The 24,104-nt window shown below is 40.3% G+C and overlaps 1 protein-coding gene across 1 annotated transcript in view; it reads left to right on the top strand.

Moving 5' to 3' along the window:
• The first annotated feature begins 289 nt into the window (after window positions 1-289).
• The window catches only part of LOC142303441 (solute carrier family 23 member 2-like), a 511,942-nt gene continuing 488,127 nt past the window's right edge, over window positions 290-24,104 (top strand). The window contains exon 1 of the mRNA XM_075344788.1: window positions 290-400. Within this exon, the coding sequence (XP_075200903.1) occupies window positions 341-400 (60 nt within the window). The 5' untranslated portion in view covers window positions 290-340. The remainder of the gene's footprint in view (window positions 401-24,104) is intronic.

The raw sequence follows: 24,104 nt of genomic DNA, 5'->3' as shown, positions 1-24,104 counted from the left end.
GCAAAACTCGGACTTAGAATGGTGTTCCAAACGGTTTGGTTCTATTAGTCTATTGAATTGTTTTTACTCAGCACAGAAAGATAATGGGGAGGACAAAGTATTCTCTTCAAATAGATACTGCCAAACTGTTTTTTTCTTTCTTAGTATAATAATTAATTCTATTTCAACGACATCTAAACTGTCCTACAGTGACTTAACTCAGTTAAGGATAAACATAAAAAAAACGTAGTAAATAATTAAGAATATCATGCTACATCCAAACTTCAGTAAAACCAACTGTTGTGAATATGACTGTGCAGTTGGATTTCAGGTTTGGAATTCTTTGGGCAACTCTTGAAAAATGAGTTCTGATTGTGAGAATACATTTACCAGTATGGAAATGAAAGGCCATCTGACTGAGGTAAGTCAATGAATCCTTTTTAGATTACTTGTATCCGTAGATCATAGATAGATAAATAGATAGTTAGACAGACAGACAGACAGACAGATAGATAGATAGATAGATAGATAGCAATAAATATAAATTAATAATGATTATAGTTGCATATATTGCATAGCCTTTATGATTAGTGGTTACCTAAACCACCACATTCAAGTAATTCATGATTACATTTTGGATACTTTTTTAAATGTCAGAACAGTGGGATCGAAAAGTTATTGTTATTGGTGGATCCTTAGGGGTACTTTGAACACTACGACATCACAGGTGCGATGTCGGTGGGGTCATGTTGAAAGTGACGCACTTCCTGCGTCGCTCTCGACATCATAGTGTGTAAATCCTAGATGATATGATTAACGAGCGCAAAAGCATCGTAATCGTATCATCGGTGTAGCGTCGGCGAATTCAATAATTACACTGACGCAACGGTCCGATGTTGTTCCTCACTCCTGCGGCAGCACACATCGCTGTGTGTGAAGTCGCAGGAGCGAGGAACATCTCCTTACCTGCATCACCGCGGCTCCCGTCGGCTACGTGGAAGGAAGGAGGTGGGCGTGATGTTTACGTCCCGCTCATCTCCGCCCCTCCGCTCCTATTGGCCACCTGCCGTGTGACGTCGCAGTGACGCCGCACGACCCTCCCCCTTAATAAGGAGGCGGATCGCCGGCCAGAGTGACGTCGCACAGCAGGTGAGTGCATGTGAAGCTGCCGTAGCGATAATGTTCGCTACGGCAGCTATCACAATGATATCGCAGCTGCGACGGGGGCGGGGACTATCGCGCTCGGCATCTCAGCATCGGCTTGCGCTGTCATAGTGTGCAAATTACCCCTTAGTATCCCACTCTGACATTGGATAGTTAATTAAATAGATGGATAGATTATGCATCAAAGTTCTTTATTTTGTGATATTAATTGGATTCTGTCAGCAGGTTTTTACCCATACACAGTAAAGTGCGGAGACCACCAATAAGCCCTTATATAAAGCATTGTAGAATTAAGTCACCAGGCCGAACTGCATAACATAAAAATGATCTTTTATTATACTCACCTATGGGGCTGTTCAGTCTGTCAGGCATTGCAGGCCTCTCTTCTTGCTTCATGTGGATAATACGTCCTACGTCATCCACACATTGTCTTCCAGTGCACTCCTGAACTCGCGCACTTCTATCTGCCCTTATGAGAGCAGAGAAATTATGTAGTACGTATGCATGGGCATTCTTTGGCCTTTCCCCATACGTGCGCATTACAGTACTTTGCTCTGCCCTCAGAAGGGTAGAGAGAACTGCGCGTGCAAAGGAGCACAATGTAAGACACTGTAAAGATGACGTAGGATGTGTCATCCACAAGAAGGAAGAAGAGAGGAGGCGTCAGATCAAGACTTGAGACACCTATCAGACCAAACAGCCCCATAGGTGAGTACAATAAAAGGTCTTTTTTTATGATATAAAGAGCGACTTGGGGCAATTACAGTGAAAGAAACAATTATTTGACCCCATGGTAATTTTGTAAGTTTGCCCACTGACAAAAACATGAACAGTCTATAATTTTAAGGGTAGGTTAATTTTAACAGTGAGAGATCAAATATCAAAAATAAAATCCAGAAAATCACATTGTATAAATTATGAAAATGTTTTTTGCATTTTGCAGAGATAAATAAGTATTTGACCCCTCTGGCAAACAAGACTTTATAGTTGGTGGCAAAACCCTTGTTGGCAAGCACATCAGTGAGATGTTTTTTGTAGTTGATGATGAGGTTTGCGCACATGATAGGAGGAATTGTGGTCCTCTTTTCGTTGCAGATCGCTTGGAAACTCGGAGCTTTAGCTCCCTCCATATGTTTTCTATGGTATTAAGGTCGCGAGACTGGCTAGGCCACTCCATGACCTTAATGTGCTTTTTTTGAGCCACTCCTTTGTTGCCTTGGCTGTATGTTTTGGGTAATTGTCATGCTGGAAGACCCAACCATGACCCATTTTTAATGTCTTTGTGGAGGGAAAGAGGTTGTCATTGTCCTATTGATGCGGTGAAGGAGTCCTGTGCCTTAAGCAGAGAAACAGACCCAAAAACATAAAGTTTCCACCTCCATGCTTGATAATGGAGATGGTGTTCTTTGGGTCATAGGCAGCATTTCTCTTCCTCCAAAAATGGTGACTAAAGTTAATGACAAAGAGCTCAATTTTTGTCTCATCTAGCCACAGCACCTTCTCCCAATCACTCTCATAATCACCCAGGTGTTCATTGGCAAACTTGAGAGGGGCCTGCACATGTGCCTTCTTGAGCAGAGGTACTTTGTGGGCATTGCAGGATTTTAATCGATTACAGCGTAATGTGTTACCAATGGTTTTCTTGTGACAATGGTCCTAGCTGCATTGATATCATTAACAAGTTCCCCCTGTGTAATTTTAGGCTGATCTCTCACCTTCTTCATGATCCTGGATATTACACGATGTGAGATTCTGCATGGAGACCCAGATCGATGTCAATTGACACTCATTTTTTATTTCTTCCATTTTCTTACTAACAGTTGTTTCCTTCTCACCCAACGTCTTACTTATGGTTTTATAGCCCATTCCAGCCTTCTGCAGATTTATGATCTTGTCCCTGACATCCTTAGAAAGCTCTGTGGTCTTGCCCATGTTGTAGAGGTTAGAGGCTGACTGATTAATTGAGTCTGTGGACAGGAGTCTTTTATACAGGTGACAATTTATACAGCAGTCTTTAATGTAGATAACAAGTTGATTAGGAGCGTCTAACTGGTCTGTAGGAGCCAGAACTCTTAATGGTTGGTAGGGGATCAAATACTTATTACTCTCTAGAAAATGAAAATTAATATAATTTATACAAGGTGATTTTCTGGATTTTATTTTGGATAGTCTCTTACTGTTAAAATTAACCTACCCTTAAAATTATAGGCTGTTCATATCTTTGTCAGTGGGCAAACTTACAAAATCAGCAAGGGATCAAATAATTATTTCCTTCACTGTATATACACCATGCTAGAATGCTGAATATAAGGGCTTACAGGTGGTGGCTGTATTTTATATGGGAAAAACCTGGTGACAGGTTCCCTTTAAAATCAGATCTTCTGTCCAGAGAGTGTTTAGAATAAGTACAAAATTGAAATGTTCCCAAATAGTTTGTTCATTTGTAAGAGAGATGTTTATTTTATTTCAGCGCCGAGTGAGCCATTTTGGACAGGTTTATATATTTTTTCAACATTCCTCATTTTCTTAGCCAAAAAAATCTTAGCTTTACACTTTTATCATTTGTTAAAAAAAATCAAAAACAGAGAAAAAATTAACAAAACAATCTGTGAAACAAATCACAGCACATCTGCTCTTCTCTATGTTTGTTGCCATGTGTATTGTCAGTAGACATTATGTTACCTAGTGATTTTTAGCAATGATTACAAAATATGCTTTAGTTGCATGATGTACAGATTCGTTCAGCTCTCCGTCCTGATATCTGTATTTCATAAAATAAATTTAGATGGAGGTAGAATTCAACCATTTAAATTAGATTTTCTGAATGTCAAATTTTAAAATAAACAATTGACGTCCATTGACATTCCTGAGCAACATGGTGCCAGGAATCAGCACTTTCTACTAGACCCTCGAAAATAGACAAAGTAATCATTTATACTGCTATAGATTTATATCTTGTTTAATCATCATAGTCCATGTTACAAATACAGGATTTCTAAACTATTGTCTACTACATTCCATCATTAAAGGTTTGATGATAATGTAAATATTTGACTTGTATTTGTTGATATATCAGTCAAATAAGGTGTAGTACTATACAGTTGAATAAACTTGAGAGACACTGGACAGATTATTTCTTTTTATTTTTGGAAGAGAAATTGAAAAAAAATAATCTTCAAAGGAAAACGACCCTCTAAAAATTTTGAGCGAGGGCTGCATGATGACCCTGTTAATATGGTGGAGGAGGAGGAAAATAATAATAATCAGAAACCATGAACAATATATCCCTTTTTGATAGGAAGGAGTACATGGTAATACACCAGAAAAAAAGGAACATTTAAATTGGCTTCCGGTTCCACTGCTGTCATCCAGTCAGTGTCACATCTCCACCAGAGTCTGCTGCTGTGATAACTGCACCAGTCACTAGGCACTGCTTCATTCCCACTGTGGGTGGTGGTGGTGATAGAGGCGGAGTCAGTACCAGTAGCTCTGGTTGGTAGGCCTGGGACTTGCAGTACCACTGGCTGCCTGTGGGTGTGTTTGCCTTCCAGGTGAAGTTATCAGATTCCAGCTCCAGCCTATTGGAAGGCACCACACCCTTCTTATACCTTCAGTCGTCTGCTGCTCCCTGCCAGATATAGTCTAGTTATTCGTCCTTGTTTATGGTACTCGCCCTGCTCTGTATATTGATCCCTGTGTTTTGATCCCTGCCTGCTCCCTGTCTACCCTCCTGCCTGCCGTTTTGTACTTCACTGTCACCTCTGGTTTGACCTTAGCCTGATTTCCTGACTTCTCTCTTGCCTGCCAATTTTGTCTCTTTTTTTTTGAGCCTCCTGGTTTGTCTCTGCCTGCCGACTACTTTTCTTGGGATTGCAGCCTTCCACAGGTAGTGATCTCCAGGGCCCTGTAGTAATTCCAGATCCCTGTAAAGGGGTTAAAGGGTTTGGGTTTTTTCGGGATCCTGCTGAGTGGGCGGCTAGCCTCTAGTTTGTCCGTGACAGCCATTCTAAGACTGTGGTCCCACGCAGACGTTACAGTCAGGTTGCGAAGTCTGGGCAAATCCAAGCCTTGCTCATTCTGATAAGAGTCAGCCTGTCAGCATTTTCAGTTGGCAGGCAGATGCACCTATCAAAACAATAAAAAGAAAACCACAATCACTCTAAATTAATGTTTAGGATACTTTTATTTTCAAATGGCAGTGCTACAGGTAGAGAAGAGGGATCATGTTTCACCTGTCAAAGAATATAAATATGTGTATACTAAAAAACTACTGCGCTTCTATTAGGAACTAATAGAATGAACGAAATGCTTTAATCCAATAATAGCTATCGGAAAAATTTGCACTTGCCTGAGAACGATGATTGACTGAGCAGGACAGTATTTTTGTTCCCCACATACACTACATGTCATGTGGTGGTCAAAAATGCGAGGAGATCTTAAGCTAAAAGTCAAATAGATGTAATGAATATTCTCAATATACCGCTGACATAAACAGTGGTATGAAGTAAAGGGGTTAAAGTCTTGTCTTTTAGGGAGTTTTAGAATGTAATTGCTGGAGTTCACCGCTTCTGGTTCTAGTAAATGACATGCAAGTCTACAGTGAGAGTAGAAAAAGGGGGTAGCTGCAGTGTAAAATGATAGCAGTAGTGTTCAAGATTATGCCTCATATAGGAAAAAATAATTTATTGGATATAACGGTTTATGCAGATGGAGACAAATAATCTACAAAAAGTTTTAGAAAACATGTTGATTTGAACAGTTTTATTAATATTTTTATATTTTTAGCTGTCACCATCATGGCTAACTAATATCCTCGAAAGCCTCATGCGACTTCACCGTAACTGTACCCATACACATCATATTTTACTGGAAGACAACATTATGAAAGAGCAATTTCTAAATATAGGCTATCATTGGAATAATCTTTGAAGGAGGGAAGATCAGTACCTAGAGTCCAACTTATCAATCCCCAAATTAAAATTTCAACAACAAAAAGATCTGGATAAGATGTCAGAATGGGCAGATACTTGGCAAATAAAATTTAATGTTGGTAAATGTAAAGTAATGCACCTAGAATGGCGTAATCCTATAGCTGGAAGTAAATTCGGGACTACAGAACAGGAGAGGGACTTGGGTATTCTTATTACAAATAAGCTGAGCAGCAGCACTCAATATCAGGCAGCAGCTGCTAAAGCAAACAAGATTTTAGGATGTGTAAAAAGAGAAATTAGATCCCGTGATCCCAACATATTGTTACCCCTCTATAAATCACTTGTAAAGTGGAATATGGGATCCAGTTTTGGGCTCCACATTTTAAAAAGGACATTCAGAAGTTAGAGTTAGTTCAAAGGCGGGCAACTAGACTACTACAAGGAATGGAAGGCTTCCATATGATGAGAGGTTGAAAAAGTTAGATATGTTTAGCTTAGAAAAAAGACGTCTCAGAGGAGATCTCATTTATATGTATAAATACATGTGTACTACAGTTCAAAAGTTTGGGGTCACCCAGACAATTTTGTCTTTTCCATAAAAAATCATTCTTTTATTTATCAAATGAGTTGCATAATGAATAGAAAATATAGTCCAGACATTGACGAGGTTAGAGATAATGATTTTTACTTGAAATAATAATTTTCTCCTTAAAACTTTGCTTTCATCAAAGAATGTTCCCTTTGCAGCAATTCCAGCTTTGCAGACCTTTGGCATTCTAGCTGTTACTTTGCGGAGGTAATCTGGAGATATTTCCCCCCATGCTTCCACAAGCCGCTCTCACAAGTTGGATTGGCTTGATGGGCACTTTTTGCGTACCATACGGTTGAGCTGCTCCCACAACAGCTCAATAGGGTTGAGATCTGGTGACTGGGCTGGTCACTCCATTACAGATAGAATACCAGCTGCCTGCTTCTTTCCTAAATAGTTCATGTATAATTTGGAGGTGTGCTTTAGGTCATTGTCCTTTTGTAGGATGAAATTGGCTCCAATCAAGCACTGTCCACAGGGTATGGCATGGCGTTGCAAAATGGAGTGATAGCCTTTGTTATTCAAAATCCCTTTTACCTTGTACAAATCTACCACTTTACCAGCACCAAAGCAACCCCAGCCCATCACATTACCTCCACCATGCTTGACAGATGGCGTCAGGCACTCTTCCAGCATCTTTTCAGTTGTTCTGCATCTCACAAATGTTCTTCTGTGTAATCCAAACACCTCAAACTTCGATTCGTCTGTCCATGACACTTTTTTCCAATATTCCTGTGTCCAAAGTTTGTTCTTTTGCCCATATTAAACGTTTCCTCTTATTAGCCAATCTCAGGTATGCCTTTTTCTTTGCCACTCTGCCCTGAAGGCCTAGATCTTGGAGTCGCCTCTTCACTGTAGACGTTGACACTGGTGCTTTGGGGGTACTATTTAATGAAGCTGCCAGTTGAGGACCTGTGAGGCACTGATTTCTCAAACTAGAGACTCTAATGTATTTGTCTTGTTGCTCAGTTGTGCAGTGGAGCCTCCCACTTCTCTTTTTACTCTGGTTAGAGCCTGTGTGTGCTCTCCTCTGAAGGGAGTAGCACACACCGTTGTAGGAAATCTTCAGTTTCTTGGCAATTTCTCGCATGGAATATCCTTCATTTCTAAGAACAAGAATAGACTGTTGAGTTTCACATGAAAGTTCTCTTTTTCTGGCTATTTTGAGAGTTTAATGGATCCAACAAATGTAATGCTCCAGATTCTCAACTAGCTCAAAGGAAGGTTAGTTTTATAGTTTCTCTAATCAGGAAAACTGTTTTCAGCTATGCTAACCTACTTGCACAAGAGTTTTCAAGGGATTTCTAAACATCCATTAGCCTTCTAACACAGTTAGCAAACACAATGTACCATTAGAACACTGGAGTGGTGGTTGTTGGAAATGGTCCTCTATACACCTATGTAGATATTGCCTCCTCGGTAATGACGTCTGAATCTCCTGTTCCCCTTCGATGGCATTCTAGTCATCTGGCCTCTGCTCATTACATGGGTAGGACATTTTGGTGTTCAGAGACTAATGCAGGCTTTACACGAGACGAGCTATCGTGCGATGCATCGTTTGGGTCATGGTTTTCGTGACGCACATCCGGCATCGTTCACGACGTCGTCTCGTGTGACACCTCTGTGCGATGCAGAAGCACTCACAAATCGTCAGTCGTGTACTCGTCGCTGAGTTTTAAAAAATTGTTTATTTAACATGGCGCCAGTGGTTCATCGTACCCGGGGTAGCACACTTTGCTCTGTGTGACACCCCGGGGTCGACGAACACAGCTTAGCTACGTCCCGCAGCACCTGCCGGCTATGCAGAAGGAAGGAGGTGGGCGGGATGTTTACGTCCCGCTCATCTCCGCCCCTCTGCTTCTATTGGCTAGCGGCTGTGTGACGTCGCTGTGATGCCTAACGTCCCTCCCACTTCAGAAAGAGGATGTTCGCTGCCCACAGCGAGGTAGCTCAGCAGGTAAGTATGTGTGACGGCGGTTTAACGACTTTGTGCCACATGGGCAGCAATTTGCCCATGACGCACAAACGACGGAGGCGGGTACGATCGCTCGTGCAATTGCACGATAGATCGTAACGTGTAAAGCCCGCATAAGTCTCTATATAGTCCTACTGCGCAGGTGCAGGCAGAGGTATTTCTTCCTTGAGTCTATGTGTCCAAAAGGCTCCAGTGCTCATGTGCTGGGGATTACCGCTGTCTGCGCATGTGTGCTACGTGGCAGTGGCAGATTGGTTGCAGGTGACGTCACCACTGATGCGCTGCCATGTAATTGGTTGCTGGTGACGTCACCACTGACACGCTGCTATGTGATTGGATATGGGTGACATCACTGCCACATCGTTGCTCCTCATTGGCCAAGGCTTTTCCTAGGTGGTGGCTACTCCTTGTTTGGGGTGCAGCATAGAGTTTTAAGAACCATTAGAGCCTGCATGTGGATGTGCAGTCATCTTATTGTGTTCAGACATAAGTTGTCACTGCACATCCTCCTTCTCTCTACCAGACTCAGGGCTAGGCACTGGGGCTAGACTATGTCTGTCATGTGGGGAACATAGGGGCATGACTGACAGGTGGTTGTGGACTTGTATAGGGTTAGAGCATAGCCAGACCAGTAGACTTCTAATTGCTCACAACCTGGAGCTCTAACTGACTTCTCCTGTCTAGTGGAGTGCGGTTAGCGCTCCATTGCTCTAGTTTAACCCACACTGTTTATGCTATAACCTTCCTCTGTGAGGTAACAGATGTTCAACCTGTATTCTTATGTCTACCTCTGGAGGCAACAGAGGCTCAGGCTATATACAGTATCTGTGTGACATTTAACACAGTCTCTGTACTCTTTGTTTGTTTTTGCTGAGTCTTTAACTTAGCCTTTGTGCTTCCAGCTGCAGTTTTACACCACTGCACGGTGGACCCTGACTGTCGATTGGAGCTCTCTTCACATCTTTTCACCAATTCGACAGCTCGACCATAACAGTGTTCCCCTGCCTATGTTGGAGCTGGTGTGTTTCTCCCTCATCTCAGTTCACACCTATTTTAATGTGTGACCAACATGTCTACGGCATTACCGTGTATGATAGGCAATCCCCATGAAAGAGACAAGGTGGGGTGTCAAGCATGTAACTAACATACCAGAGCATCCCGCTACTCGATCAAATATCAAGCACTAGTGAGCACACTTGCTCAAAATCAATATTTATATGTCGTTTTCTGGGTTGTTTGTGATTTGTTAAAGTGTGCACTACTCTCTGCAATCCAATCATAATCCTGCCACATTCATGCATATGATTGCCAAATAAAAAAAACTTGAATATTGTACATAATATACAACATGCAACAATACAGTGTTTGGGCCCCCCTAGTCAAAGTTACTGTTTTTGTGAACAGTTAAGCAAATTGAAGATGAAATGATCTCTTAAAGGCATAGGGGTAAAGATGATACTTTTCCCATTGTATTTTAGGCAAAAAATAAAATAAATAAATAAATTTATATATAAAATTTGTGTATATATATATATATATATATATATATATATATATATATACCGTATTTTTTGCTTTATAAGACGCACCTGATTATAAGGCCCCCCCCCAAATTTGGTGAAGGAAAAGAGATCTTTTTTTTTTAATGTTAAATGGGGTCCATCTTATAATGCCAGTGTCCGTCTAACAAATCATATAGGGTATATGTCCCTCATAGCCCTCCATCCTAAAATTAGCCCCCCTTAATCTGGATATGGCCCCCTTATATTGAATATAGCCCCCTTGTGCTGGGACACGTCCCCCTGTGCTGCCCATGGCCCCCATAGATGGCACACCTCCCCTGTGTTAGATATGGCCCCCATGTGTGCTGCCCATGGCCACTATAGATGACACATCTCCCCTGTGTTTGATATGGCCCCCATGTGTGCTGCCCATGGCCCCTATAGATGGCACATCTCCCCTGTGTTAGATATGGCCCCCATGTGTGCTGTCCATGGCCCCTATAGATGGTACACCTCCCCTGTGTTTGATATGGCCCCCATGTGTGCTGCCCATGGCCACTATAGATGGCATCTCCCCTGTGTTAGATATGCCCCCCATGTGTGCTGCCCATGGCCACTATAGATGGCACATCTCCCCTGTGTTAGATATGCCCCCCATGTGTGCTGCCCATGGCCACTATAGAGGGCACATCTCCCCTGTGTTAGATATGCCCCCCCATGCTGTTGCCCATAATAAAATAAAACACTCTTTCCTTACCTTCTCAGCGCTGTCCCTCCGTGTCTCCCACCTCGCAGTTGAGCTCCGGCTTCCTTACTTCCTGGTTCTTGCTGCCGGTCATGTGATCGGCATGGCAGAGTGATATCATCTCTGTTTGCCTTATCACAGACAACAGCAGCAGGAGACCGGAGATCAGTGCTGGAGGTAAGTAAAGGAGGGCGCAGGCAGATATAATATGCCCCGCTGCCCCAGCCCCTCAGCGTGATGCAGTTTCAGCACCACGCTGCTGATGGACAGCGGCTGTGCATATTATATGAGCGGGAGCAGGAGATCAAACGCTGCCGCTCGCAGCTGTCACCTGCCCCCAGCTCCACTCCAGAGCGGACCCTGCAGTATATATATATATATATATATATATATATATATATATATACACACACCCCCGTATATTCAGTTTATAAAACGCAGCCCCTGTAAGTACGGCTCCACTCCACAGCCTTTGTGCTGCAGTGCCCGATTTTTTCCTCCTTTTTTTGTCTTTCAATTTTTGTTTGAGGGATTTTCATATTTTCATCCATTTTCCCTTAGAAAGGTCTTCCTGTTCTGTAAGATTCCTGGGTCATCTTGCATTCACTGCTCTTTTGAGGTCTAGCCACAGATTTTTCAATGATTTTCATATCATGGGACTGTGACGTCCATTGTAAAACCTTCAGCTTGCGCCTTTTGAGGTAGTCTATTGTGGATTTTGATGTGTGTTTAGGATCATTATGTAGAAGCCATCCTATTTTCAACTTCAGCTTTTTAACAGAATGTGCTATATTTGCATTAAGAATTTGTTAAAATTTCATTGAAGCCATTCTTCACTCTACCCATGAAATGTCCCTCGTGTCATTGGCTGCTACACAACCCCAAAGCATGATTGATCCATGCCCATGCTTAGTGGTTGACGATATGTTCTTTTCCTGAAATTCTGTGCCCTATTTTCTCCACATATGCCATTGATTATTGTGGCCAAAGAGTTCTCATACAGTAGGTTCACAGGACTTGGTTCCAAAATGAATCAGCCTTTTTTAGATGTTCTTCTGCATACTTCTGAAGCTGAATTTTATGGTAAGGATGCAGGAGAGATTTTCTTCTGATGACTCTTCCCAGAAGGTCACATTTGTGCAGATGTCTCTGAACAGTAGAATAATAAACCACAACTCCATAGTCTGCTAAATCTTCCTAAAGGTCTTTTGTAGTCAAGTGGGGGTTTTGATTTGCCTCTTTATCAATCCTACGATCAACTCTCACAGAAATTTTGCTTGGTGTTCCAGACCTTATTTTAATCTCCACTGTTCCTGTTAACTACTATTTTTTAACCCTGCTATTCTCCTGGTTACCACTATACACTTGTTATCTTCTGGTAATTTTTGACCGGACCTAATAAAGTCTTGATTTTTAGCTAATTTAAGTGTTTTAATTGAATAATTTTTGCAGTATTATATTGTATGTGAACCTGGTTGTTTATAAACAAATGAAAAATGAAAAGAAAAACTTACTTTTTATTTTTTTTTGTGTCAAAACATTTAACATGGCTTCATTGGAATATTTATGCATATTACATATTTGCACATACAAAAATAATTATTCATCCAACTGTAAACTATAACTAATAATAAACTAAATGTAAATATATTATTTTCCAACAAAAAAAAAAAACAAAAAAAAATTAACAGTTCAGTTTTTTTATGTAAAATGATAAATAAGTCACACGGTGCAAAATTTACTGTTTGCAATTGTCACAGGTATAAATGACATGTCTTTTGCATAAATATAATATTTTTCACATCTGTAACATATCACATTTGATTTGTGATTGCTTGATGTTGGAGAGAAGTCGCATCGTTTCCGTTTTAGGCTGGTTGCGTTGCTGGTGGCGTCCGTGGGTATCGTAGCAGTGGTGGTGGAAGCTGTTGGTTCACTTTCTTTATCTTGCTGTTGGATCCTGTGGACAATGGCTGCCGCTCCATCAGCTCTGGGTGTTACCTTTCATTCTTCAATATATGGGCTAACCAGTGATTTTCCCAACTCCTCTAAAAAAAGTCTTCTCTTATATAGTATATTTTTGTTCCAATTTGGGTCTATTTCCTTCCATAGCACGAATGCATTGTATGCGGACACATCAAGCATATTGTAAAAAATCACCATTGGCCACCGATTTGTTTTGCGCTTACAGGTGTAAGTGCCTATTAGTTGATCTAGAGTATCAACAGCCCCTTTTGTAGCATTATATTCTAAAATGATGTCCGGTTTTCTGTCATCTCTATTACTGATTTTACTATCATGATGCATTGTGCTCATCAGAATTCCCTGCTTGAATTTCTTTGGGACGTAAGAAACTACTGTGGTATCCTTAGTAAAATAAAACATAGAACTATAAATGTCTCTCTTACTGAGAATACCTTGCGGCAGTTGGCTTATTTTTTCTAATAGTACCCAACATGGTAATTTTTCTTTTCATCAACACCTGCCCTAATTGATATGATGTAAAAAAATTGTCGCATGTGACATTTTGTCCTTTGAGTCCCTGGGTCAAATCCAAGACTACTCGCATGCCTTGATTGTTTTCGGCTTTGTCCAGCTTGTTTTCCTATGTATACCTGTGCATTTAGAGCATACACACTTTTGCTGTCACACAGAGTCCATATTTTGATGCCGTACTTTGCAGGCTTACTTTGAATACACTGCCTGAACGGACACCTACCTCTGAATGAGACTAATTGCTCATCTACAGTCACATTGTCACCAGGATTATAAAATATTGGTAGATTTTCTACCCATTTGTTCCACAAATCTCTAATAGGGGCAAGTTTGTCTGTGGCTCTTCTTTCAATTCGATTGCTTTTATTATCAAAACGAAGGACTCTTGAAATTTGATGAAATCTTTTCACAGACATTGTGGCCCTAAATATGTGGCGACCAGTTTCTGAATCCCATAAAGTACTGGTTGACTGACAGTATGACCTGTAGACTCCTGCTAACAGTAGTAATCCTATGAAAGCATTTAGAGCTGTCAAATCTAAAGTCTTCCATTTCTCGCCATAAACTTGTTGTCCCTCAATGTTGGACATTTGGATTATGATGTTTTGTATGGTAATATTTATAAACAATTTGAATGCAGATTGTATGTCATCAATTCTTGATATAGCATACCTGGTAGGACCAGGTGTACCTTTTATGACATCTTTAGAAGACATTCTACCAGACTGAGTAAAAGGCTGAAGGTTCCAAATGACATCTTTGTTCTTTGAAAGGATTTCTTGGATCCCACTAGTTGTCTGGGTTTCCTCATCAGATTCCACTTCAGAATCAGATTGCTCTGCATTGGATTCCCAATCACTTATGTGGTCCTCCTCTTCTGACACATTCTCAGGCGGGGCATCATCATCATCATCAGAATTAGAGGCGTTTACAAAGTCCTCCAAATCTTTTTCAGTCATTATACGTTTTCTCATTATGCAAAGAGGCAACACTCTGGAATGAAAACATAAAATATACATAAAAAATAATAATACAATGAGAGAACAAACTATTACCATCTAATCAAAAGAATTGAATACTTTGACAATAAAAAAATAGTTTATCTGCTACATACCTGTAAAGATGATCCTTTAGAACTCTGTTGTCTGTATATGTCCTTTCTGCTCTCTCTCCAGCTGGACTGAAAATTAAACTGGGTAGACTACTATGGCAATTGTCTACTGATAAGATAAAATAACCCCCCGCCCCCCACCCTTTAGGATAAGAGCTCAGAGTAAAGCAAACACACTTTTCAGACAGAATTTATTAGTACTCTTTCAGGTCAGCATTTCACAGAACTAAGATCAGGGAACACAAGTAAAAAAAGAGAATATGTTAATTTACAATATGAAATGTTGAGAACTGAATTGAACTATTTTACAGGAACAGCAGGGTAAAAATATTTGGCACATAACTATACTGGAAGGTAATCCATCAGCAGTATTGTAATGAGAAAATGTTTGTATGTGTAAATCTGCATGGACCAAAAGGACCTAAATAAATTGATAAATAGTAGTAGATGTAATATATAGTCCAAAATGAGATTATAGCTCCTTTATTTTACTCATAAAATGGCTGGAGATCACTATAAAAGGCTATTGATCATTTTTGACCGAAGAGTACAAGTGAATAAAAAATTGTGGAGCAAAAAGTAAACATAAAAAAATATATATAACAGTACGCCTAGTAAGAACTCCTCAAATGAGGAAAAGTCAATCAACCACAAGTTTCAGAACCGCATCTTGAATATTTGAAAAAATATTAAAGTTCAAAATCGGTCGGTTTTTGACCGAAGACAACAGCAGGTTAATTATATCCCAAACTGAGGAAGGGCAACTTGAAAAGGCTTTGCTATCTTCTTATAGCCTTCTCCTGCTTTGGGGGCCTCCATCATTTTCATTTTCAGAGTGCTAGTCAGCTGCTTAGAAGAACCGATGGCTGCTATTTTTTTGGCACAAGTTTAGAGGAGGCTGAGTCTCTTATAATGCTGTGATATTTGAATCACCTGGCCTAACAATGATAATGAACAAGCCATAACCATAACAGGCTAATTTAGGTCTTAAACCTTATTTAAATTTACCTGAGCACACAAAGCTCCAAGAGTGTCTGAACTATAGCATCAGCCGATTTTCCTTTTTCTATTCTCATTCAGCCCTTTACAAAATGATCTTCCAATTCTGGTCTCCTGTATCATCTGGTTGCATACCCTCCATATACTTTTCTACACTCTGTATCTGTACTTGTATAGAATCTGGCTGGTGACTGGTTCAAGCAGCTGTATTTGAATCCCCTATCATTATATTGATGATTGGACTATATATGACAAGTATTTTTTTTTTTCCATTTACCTTTTGTGCCTCCCCTATTTCCTTATAGATTATAAGCTTGCGAGCAGGGCCCTCACTCCTCTAGGCATCTGTTGAATTTTGTTATTCTTTATTGTCATTCTTTCTCACTGTCTGTCAAATGTACAGACGTAATCTCTCATAATGTCTGTACATTTCTCCTCTGTGGAATATGTCTGCCACTATATAAATAAAAAATATTATTTTTGTAATTTTTAAAATATATATGATATGTATACGGCTCAAAAAAATAACGGGAACACTTAAACAACAAAATGGTATTTTAGTGTTCCCTTTATTTTTATGAGCAGTATATATTATATATATATATAGGACACACCTTCTCATTCAAAGGGTTTTCTTTATTTTCATGACTCTGAAAATTGTAGATTACCATTGAAGGCATCAAAACTATGAATTAACACATGTGGAATGAAATACTTAAAAAAAAGTGTGAAACAACTGAAAATAGGTCTTATATTCTACGTTCTTCAAAGTAGCCACCTTTTGCTTTGATTACTGCTTTGCACACTCTTGGCATTCTATTGATGAGCTTCAAGAGGTAGTCACCGGAAATTGTCTTCCAACAGTCTTGAAGGAGTTCCCAGAGATGCTTAGCACTTGTTGGCCCTTTTGCCTTCACTATCCGGTCTAGCACACCCCAAACCATCTTGATTGGGTTCAGATTTGGTGACTGTGGAGGCCAGGACATCTGGCGTAGCACCCCATCACTCTCCTTCTTAGTCAAAGAGCCCTTACACAGCCTGGAGGTGTGTTTGGTGTCATTGTCCTGTTGAAAAATAAATGATGGTCCAACTAAACACAAACCGGATGGAATAGCATGCCACTGCAAAATGCTGTGGTAGTCATGCTGGTTCAGTATGCCTTCAATTTTGAAAAAATCCCACATAGTGTCACCAGCAAAGCACCCCCACACCATCACACCTCCTCCTCCATGCTTCACGGAGGGAACTAGGCATGTAGAGTCCATCCGTCCACCTTTTCTGCGTCGCACAGAGACACGGTGGTTGGATCCAAAGATCTCAAATTTGGACTCATCAGACCAAAGCACAGATTTCTACTGGTCTAATGTTCAGTCCTTGTGTTCTTTAGCCCAAACAAGTCTCTTCTGCTTGTTGCCTGTCCTTAGCAGTGGTTTCCTAGCAGCTATGTTACCATGAAGGCCTGCTGCACAAAGTCTCCTCTTCACAGTTGTTCTAGAGATGTGTCTGCTGCTAGAACTCTGTGTGGCATTGACCTGGTCTCTAATCTGAGCTGCTGTTAACCTGCGATTTCTGAGGCTGGTGACTCGGATAAACTAATCCTCCGCAGCAGAGGTGACTCTTGGTCTTGCTTTCCTGGGGCGGTCCTCATGTGAGCCAGCTTCTTTGTAGCATTTGATGGTTTTTGCCACTGCACTTGGGGACACTTTCAAAGTTTTCCCAATTTTTCAGACTGACTGACCTTCATTTCTTAAAGTAATGATGGCCACTCGTTTTTCTTTACTTAGCTGCTTTTTTTTTGCCATAATACAAATTCTAAAAGTCTATTCAGTAGGACTATCAGCTGTGTATCCACCAGACTTCTGCACAACACAACTGATGGTCCCAACCTCATTTCTAAGGTAAGAAACCCCACTTATTAAACCTGACAGGGCACACCTGTGAAGTGAAAACCATTTCCAGTGACTACCTCTTGAAGCTCATCAAGAGAATGCCAAGAGTGTGCAAAGCAGTAATCAAAGCAAAAGGTGGCTACTTTGAAGAACCTAGAATATAAGCCCTATTTTCAGTTGTTTCACACTTTTTTGTTAAGTATTTCATTCCACATGTAATAATTCATAGTTTTGGTGCCTTCAATGTGAATCTACAATTTTTAGAGTCATGAAAATAAAGAAAACTCTTTGAATGAAAAGGTGTGTCCAAACGTAATTAGTGGGACAATTCAGGTTAATATGTTCGATCATATTGAAATGACTGAATGTATAATATTGCAAGAAAAAACAACTTACATAAAAAATGGCAAAAATGAGAAAATAAATAGCTTGTGGCAGATTTAATATTAGGGGCCTCAGGAGGATTTTTTGTCTGCAAAGAGGTCAGTCGAAGAAAACTGCTGAGTCCGGACACTGATCTGAGCAGTATTTGCCAGCACTGATGGTCTCTGCTGTTTCTAAGAATCTACACAGGACTCTACCATGTTCTCTGACATTTGATTGCGCTTAGTGGTTGCCTCTACTTTAATTAATTCTAATCTTATTCACAGAAAATCTAACAGTGAACCACAAGCTGCCGAAATACCCTCACTCTTTCTATTTTTAAGAATAATGTTCTGCTAAGTAGAGGTAGAGTCATGGTACGCTTGAAATTGTGTCAGAAAATGAAGTATTTCTCCCAGAAAATTATTCCAATTACACATGATTTGACATAGACATATTAATTTTCTTTGTGTTTATTGGAGCAACAATCAAAAAAAAACTAAGGAAAAAAAGGCAAACTGGACAAATTTCACACAAAACTCCATTAATGGACAGGACAAAATTGTTGCCACTATTGCAAAATACTGAGTAAACAACTTTGGTTCAAGCAAGTGATGGTTGTTCAAACTCACTTGTGGCAAGTAACACGTGTGTGCAATATGAAAATCACATATGAAACAAGATAAAAAATGGAGAAGTTTTATCAATCTTTGTATTGTGTGTCTACATGTGCTAAAATAAGCATGGAGAACAGATGGAGTGGAAGAGAACTGTTTGAGGACTTGATAACCAAAATTATACAAAAATTCAACAATCTCAAGGTTAAAAGTACATCTCCAGAGATCTTGATGTTCTTTTGTCCATGGTGCACAATATAAGGGGTTTACAACTCATGGCACTGTAGCTACAATAATCTCCCTGGATGTGGGTGGCACAGAAAACTTGGTGAAAAGTTGCAATGTAGGATAGTCCGGATGGTGGGTAAGCAGCCCTAGTCAAATTTCAAAGCTGTCCAGCAGGCTCAGGGTGCATAAGTATCAACGCAAACTATTAATTGACTTTTTAATTAAATTAAATGCTATGGTGGGAGGTCCAGGACTATGTGCTCCACTTTATCGTCTTACCCTTGTGAAAATTAAAAATTTGTGGCTAATTCTGTTGATGACGTCAGCCAAAAATCATCCAATAGCACAAATTCCCACTATCATTGGTAGATAACGCCAGATTACTCATATACATGGCACTGATGTGTCATGTTATCAATCATTTAAATTTGACAGGCGACATCCACCAATTGTATCCACCATAACCGTCCAACATAAACTATTGTTTTCACCAATCATTCAGAGAAGCAGATTCATTGGTTATAAAAGTTATCCATCATGCCTAATAGCCTATGGCCATTCCCTCTCCCCAAATGCTCTCATACCGCCATACCAGATTCAGTATATAGAAAATGATGCCACATATCAGAGCACGTTTATGATGTTGGTCACACTACCACATGCAGTTTACCAGCTGCCTCCCGTCATTTTTTGCATATACATAGAGGGGATTTGAGTCACTTTAGAGTTAATGCAATAGAGAAAGTGCAGACAGTGAGGGGAGGTGGAGATTTAAATGATTTTTATTATTGCGCCGAGAGGCAAAATGGATGTTAATGTTACAAAGTAGAACTCCAACAGGCATGAATGTTAGAAACGAAATTTTGAGTGTCTTGTAAGGGTTACTGCGATTCATTACCTAACATATCAGGTGGCCTTGTTCAGCTTTGATTGTTCCATGACTTCCTGTGGTTCTTTTTATAAGTATGTGTTCAGATGTATTATGTGTTGTCTCAGATTAAGGACTAGTTTTTTGTCTGAAATGCGTCCACTTTACACGTCTTGTGATGCGTTCTTCATCATGATGGAGAATTTTATGCTTTTATGAAGTTTGGAATAAAGGAAAATTGATTTTTAACCAATCTACTGATCTGGATGCTGGATAATTTCCTACACTATGCCATACCAGATTGGTATGCTCTTTACTCATGAGATTGGTATGAAATCTATTAATTTCTTGGACCTGAATATTTCTATCGATGATGGTGGTCTTGTGCACACTGAAATCTACCGTGTGCCCAAGTCTACCAATTGCCTCCTCCACTGGGATAGCTGGCACCCAACACCTCTGAAGGATGATTTGTGGATGACATTGTGGGGTTGTATCATTTTTGCTAGTTCACTATAGCCTCAGCCCCCTGATGAAGCCAGACGTGGTGAAACTTGTTAGGAAGGCTATTAGCTTTTTATAGGCAGAGAAGGGCAATAATAACCTGATAACATTGTAGGACAGTTGTCCACTAGCGTGTGTTGTCTGGTCCGTGGCCAGATACACGATTGTTTGAATGAATTAGACTGCTCTACTAGCCGTTATTTTAAATTGGTCTACTTAATAACTATATTGGAATAAAAGATACGTTTTGGCAATCTTTAGTTAGGGTACCTCTAGTTGCCCTTTGGGCAAATTGTGTTTGTTATAATAACCCTATGCTGATTGAGGGTACTGATTTTGTGTCCTTGGTGATGGGATTTTCCACAGGAAAATGATCCCAGACATAGTTCAAAAAGAACCCAGAAATGGATAAAAACAAAATGTTGGAAAGTTCTGAAGTGGATAGTAATGAATCTGGCTTTAAATCATATTGAACACCTGTGGAGATATATTAAATTTCCTTTTGGAAGAAGATGCCTTTAAATATGACAGACCTGGAGACGTTTGCAAGAGTGGTTAAAACGGCTAATTGGACATAATTTCACACAAACCTCCATTAATGGTTTGTGTGAAATTATGTCCAATTAGCCATTTTTTGTTTGCTTTGTGTTGGTGCAATACACACACAGAAATAACTGTTTATGACAAAATGTGTAAATACAATAATTTTCTTAGAGAAATTCTTCATTACTGGAGCTATTTCAAGGGTTTTAACACTTTCGGCCATAACTGTACATATCTACCTACCACTATATTATAGGTAAAAAAAGTAAATTTGAAAACTAAAAGTTGGAGATTTTTTTTTATATAGTATCTAAAAATTACTACAAATACAATTACAGTAATCACATTTTGTAATATGTCGAGTGATGTGGGATGCTAGTTTTGGGAGAGAGATTGACTCTGGATGCCTCAGAATGCTACTTGCAATAACTGCTCCTGGCTGGATGTGTGGACTTGTGCTGTGTGGGCTGGGAACACACGCAGGCTGCTTACTGCCGCTGATGTTGACTGGCCATGACCGGATGGCGACTCACACGTACATTGAGACCAGCAGTTCACTTTAAACAAAAATTCTTTACCATACCGTTCATTCTGTGTCACAACTTTACATTCCAGATAGAGGGCACATATCTTTCAATTACAGTTTTGGACAGCATTATCAGACGCAGTTTAAGTGCAACCCAATCCAATGTTACAGCACACACTGTGATGTTACCTTCACTTCCAGCAGTCCGACGTCCAGTCTCCTTAAGGGTCCCATCATGGCTGAAGTAATGCTTAATTGGAAATAGCTCGGGTAGTTGACTACGTTCAAACATCTGTTAAGGTTAACCCACTACCTTGCCAGTTAATAGGCCTGGACAAAAGAGTCCTGTCCTTTTGTTCCTATTGTCTAAGGCCACTCCGTTCGAAGATTGGTCTCTCATTTTAACGCTGTTCACACCGTATCTTGGTTAACACTCAAGGTTCATGCTATTTTGCCTTCCATCTCCTCTTTTCTGCTGCTACAAACCACCCAATTTATGCGACCTTCAAGCTCAACTGACTATACATCCATCACATTTGCTCACTATGTCTTTACTGACTCCTAGAGAATGAGATGTCACTTTCCCTTGCAATTGACCCCTCCCATTGTGTGCTAGTCCCAACACTCAATTCTAAAGGGGGCTTTACATGCAATGACATCGCTAACGAGCTGTCATTGGGGTCACGGAATTCGTGACGCACATCCGGCCTCATTAGCGACGTCGTTGCATGTGAAACACAGGAACGACCGTAAACGATCAAAATTACTCACCTAATCGTTGATCATTGACACGTCATTCTACTCCCAAATATCGTTGCTGTTGCAGGACTCAGGTTGTTCGTCGTTCCTGTGGCAGCACACATGGCTACATGTGACACCCCAGGAACGATAAACAACACCATACCTGTGGCCGCCGGCAATGAGGAAGGAAGGAGGTGGGCGGGATGTTACGGCCGCTCATCTCCGCCACTCCGCTTCTATTGGGTGGCCGCTTAGTGACGCCGCACGAACCGCCCCCTTAGAAAGGAGGCAGTTCGCCGGCCACAGCAACGTTGCTAGGCAGGTAAGTATGTGTGACGCGTGTTAGCAATGTTGTGCGCCACGGGCAGCAATTTGCCCGTGACGCACAACCAACAGGGGCAAGTGCTTTCACCAGCGACATCACTAGCGATGTCGCTGCGTGTAAAGCAGCATTTACTATTTTGACTATCTGTTGCTGGGCAGAATCCACCCTCCTTCACAGAACAGCATAAACATTATGATGCATCACGATACAAACACTTAACTATTTCCTGCTGTCCATTGCTTGGCAACAACACACAATCCTACTATACATTAGAAATTACATTCCTATCTTATCACATCATGCACTACATTCTTATCTATAACACTACTAAATATATACAATACATAAGCAAACATCACAACACAGTACAATGCAATTCACAAGACACAATATTTACAGAAGACACATAACATAATTCATATTACAAGACAATAACGTGATTGGTGCCTTCAATGGTAGGGACACGATAGCCATACTCCAACAATCTTACAAGTATACTTTTTAAAATTAAAATAAAAAATAGTAAATGACAAAGATTTATCTCATATACCTGTAAAATTAAGTATATGGCGAGAGACAAATTAGCAAAAAAATGATGTTGCTGTCTAAAACTGTTGGGGGAGACCTCTAGGGGGTCTCCTCAGGGTCTCGGAGGAGGATTCCAAATCAGAACTGCGCAAATGAATCAGGAGAAATTACCTCACTGAGACGTATCTCTATACGGGAGAAGCACAGTGCTCTTCCAACTCTTGTATTCAAAATATAGCATATATATAGCTTACTCAGTACATCCACTGTTATGATCCGGAACCATAGAAGATCACCATAAATCATTGGCAAAAAGGTGACAAGAGCATTTGCAACTAATCTGGCCGCCATCCCCTTACTAACTATCAACACTAGAAGTAGCTGAGGGGTGAACTAACATCCTATGCACCGCGAACCCAGCCGGAGAACTAGCTATCCTAAAGGAAGGAAAGATGAATAGCTCTCTGCCTCAGAAAATAGATAAAGAATAGCAAGCCCCCCACATTCAAAGACTGCGGTGATATAGGAAAATACAATACACAGATAGATGATAGGTTTAGCAAAGGTGAGGCCCCATTGACTAAATACATTGACTAAATAGGAAAGGATAGGAAAGGGGCTGATGGTGGCCAGAGAAAATCCCTACAAAAATCCAAATATCTGATGGTACAAAAAGTCCTCAGATCACTAGATCTGAACTCCGTCCTATATCAGGCGCTCTTGTCATACCAATGAACAGAAAGCAGGAACCATTACAAATTCAAGAAGCAACAAACACATGGACTTATAGGAGCAATACTCCAAACATAGCTGCAGGGAGCTTCCCAGCTAAGCAACTGAGAGGGAAGATTCCTGCATGCAAATAAACTGACAATAACCACAGAAAATGACAAACCCAGATAAGAGCAAAAAAGAATAAAACAACATAAGAAAGATCCAAGCACTTATCTGGGGTAGATGTGGTCTGGAGCAAGATGAGAAGGCTGGAAAACCAAGGAACATATGACAACCGGCTCAGCCTAATAGCAGACCAAGGTTTAAATAGGCAGAGAGTTAGCAATAGAAACGCCCATTGCTCCAACACACCTGGTCTCTGTCCAAACCAGTCCTGGCCACAAGAGGGAGCCTCACAGCAGCAAAAGCATAAGTTACATTCACAACAATCCACGTTATCTATTAACTAACCAGCTAGCTTGGGCATAGTTCATTCCTTGTTTGAACAGTCTTAGCAACATTCGTTAGCAAAACATTCAAGTGTGTATAGACATAGACAAGAGTCTATGAATAAAACAATGTCAGTTACTTATTTGAAACTACAGATGACTATCTCTTCTATTCATGAATCTCAGTTACCTATTTGAAACTACAGATAAGTATCTCTTCTATTCATAAATGTCAGTTACTTCTTCATGAACTAAAACTTATTCTACTTAGACCTAAGCATAATTTGTTTTGGTTATACATTCCGTTAATATTTCAAT

This window comes from Anomaloglossus baeobatrachus, chromosome 4 (assembly GCF_048569485.1).
Source record: "Anomaloglossus baeobatrachus isolate aAnoBae1 chromosome 4, aAnoBae1.hap1, whole genome shotgun sequence".
NCBI lineage: Eukaryota > Metazoa > Chordata > Amphibia > Anura > Aromobatidae > Anomaloglossus > Anomaloglossus baeobatrachus.
This window is presented reverse-complemented; position numbering and strand designations above follow the sequence as displayed.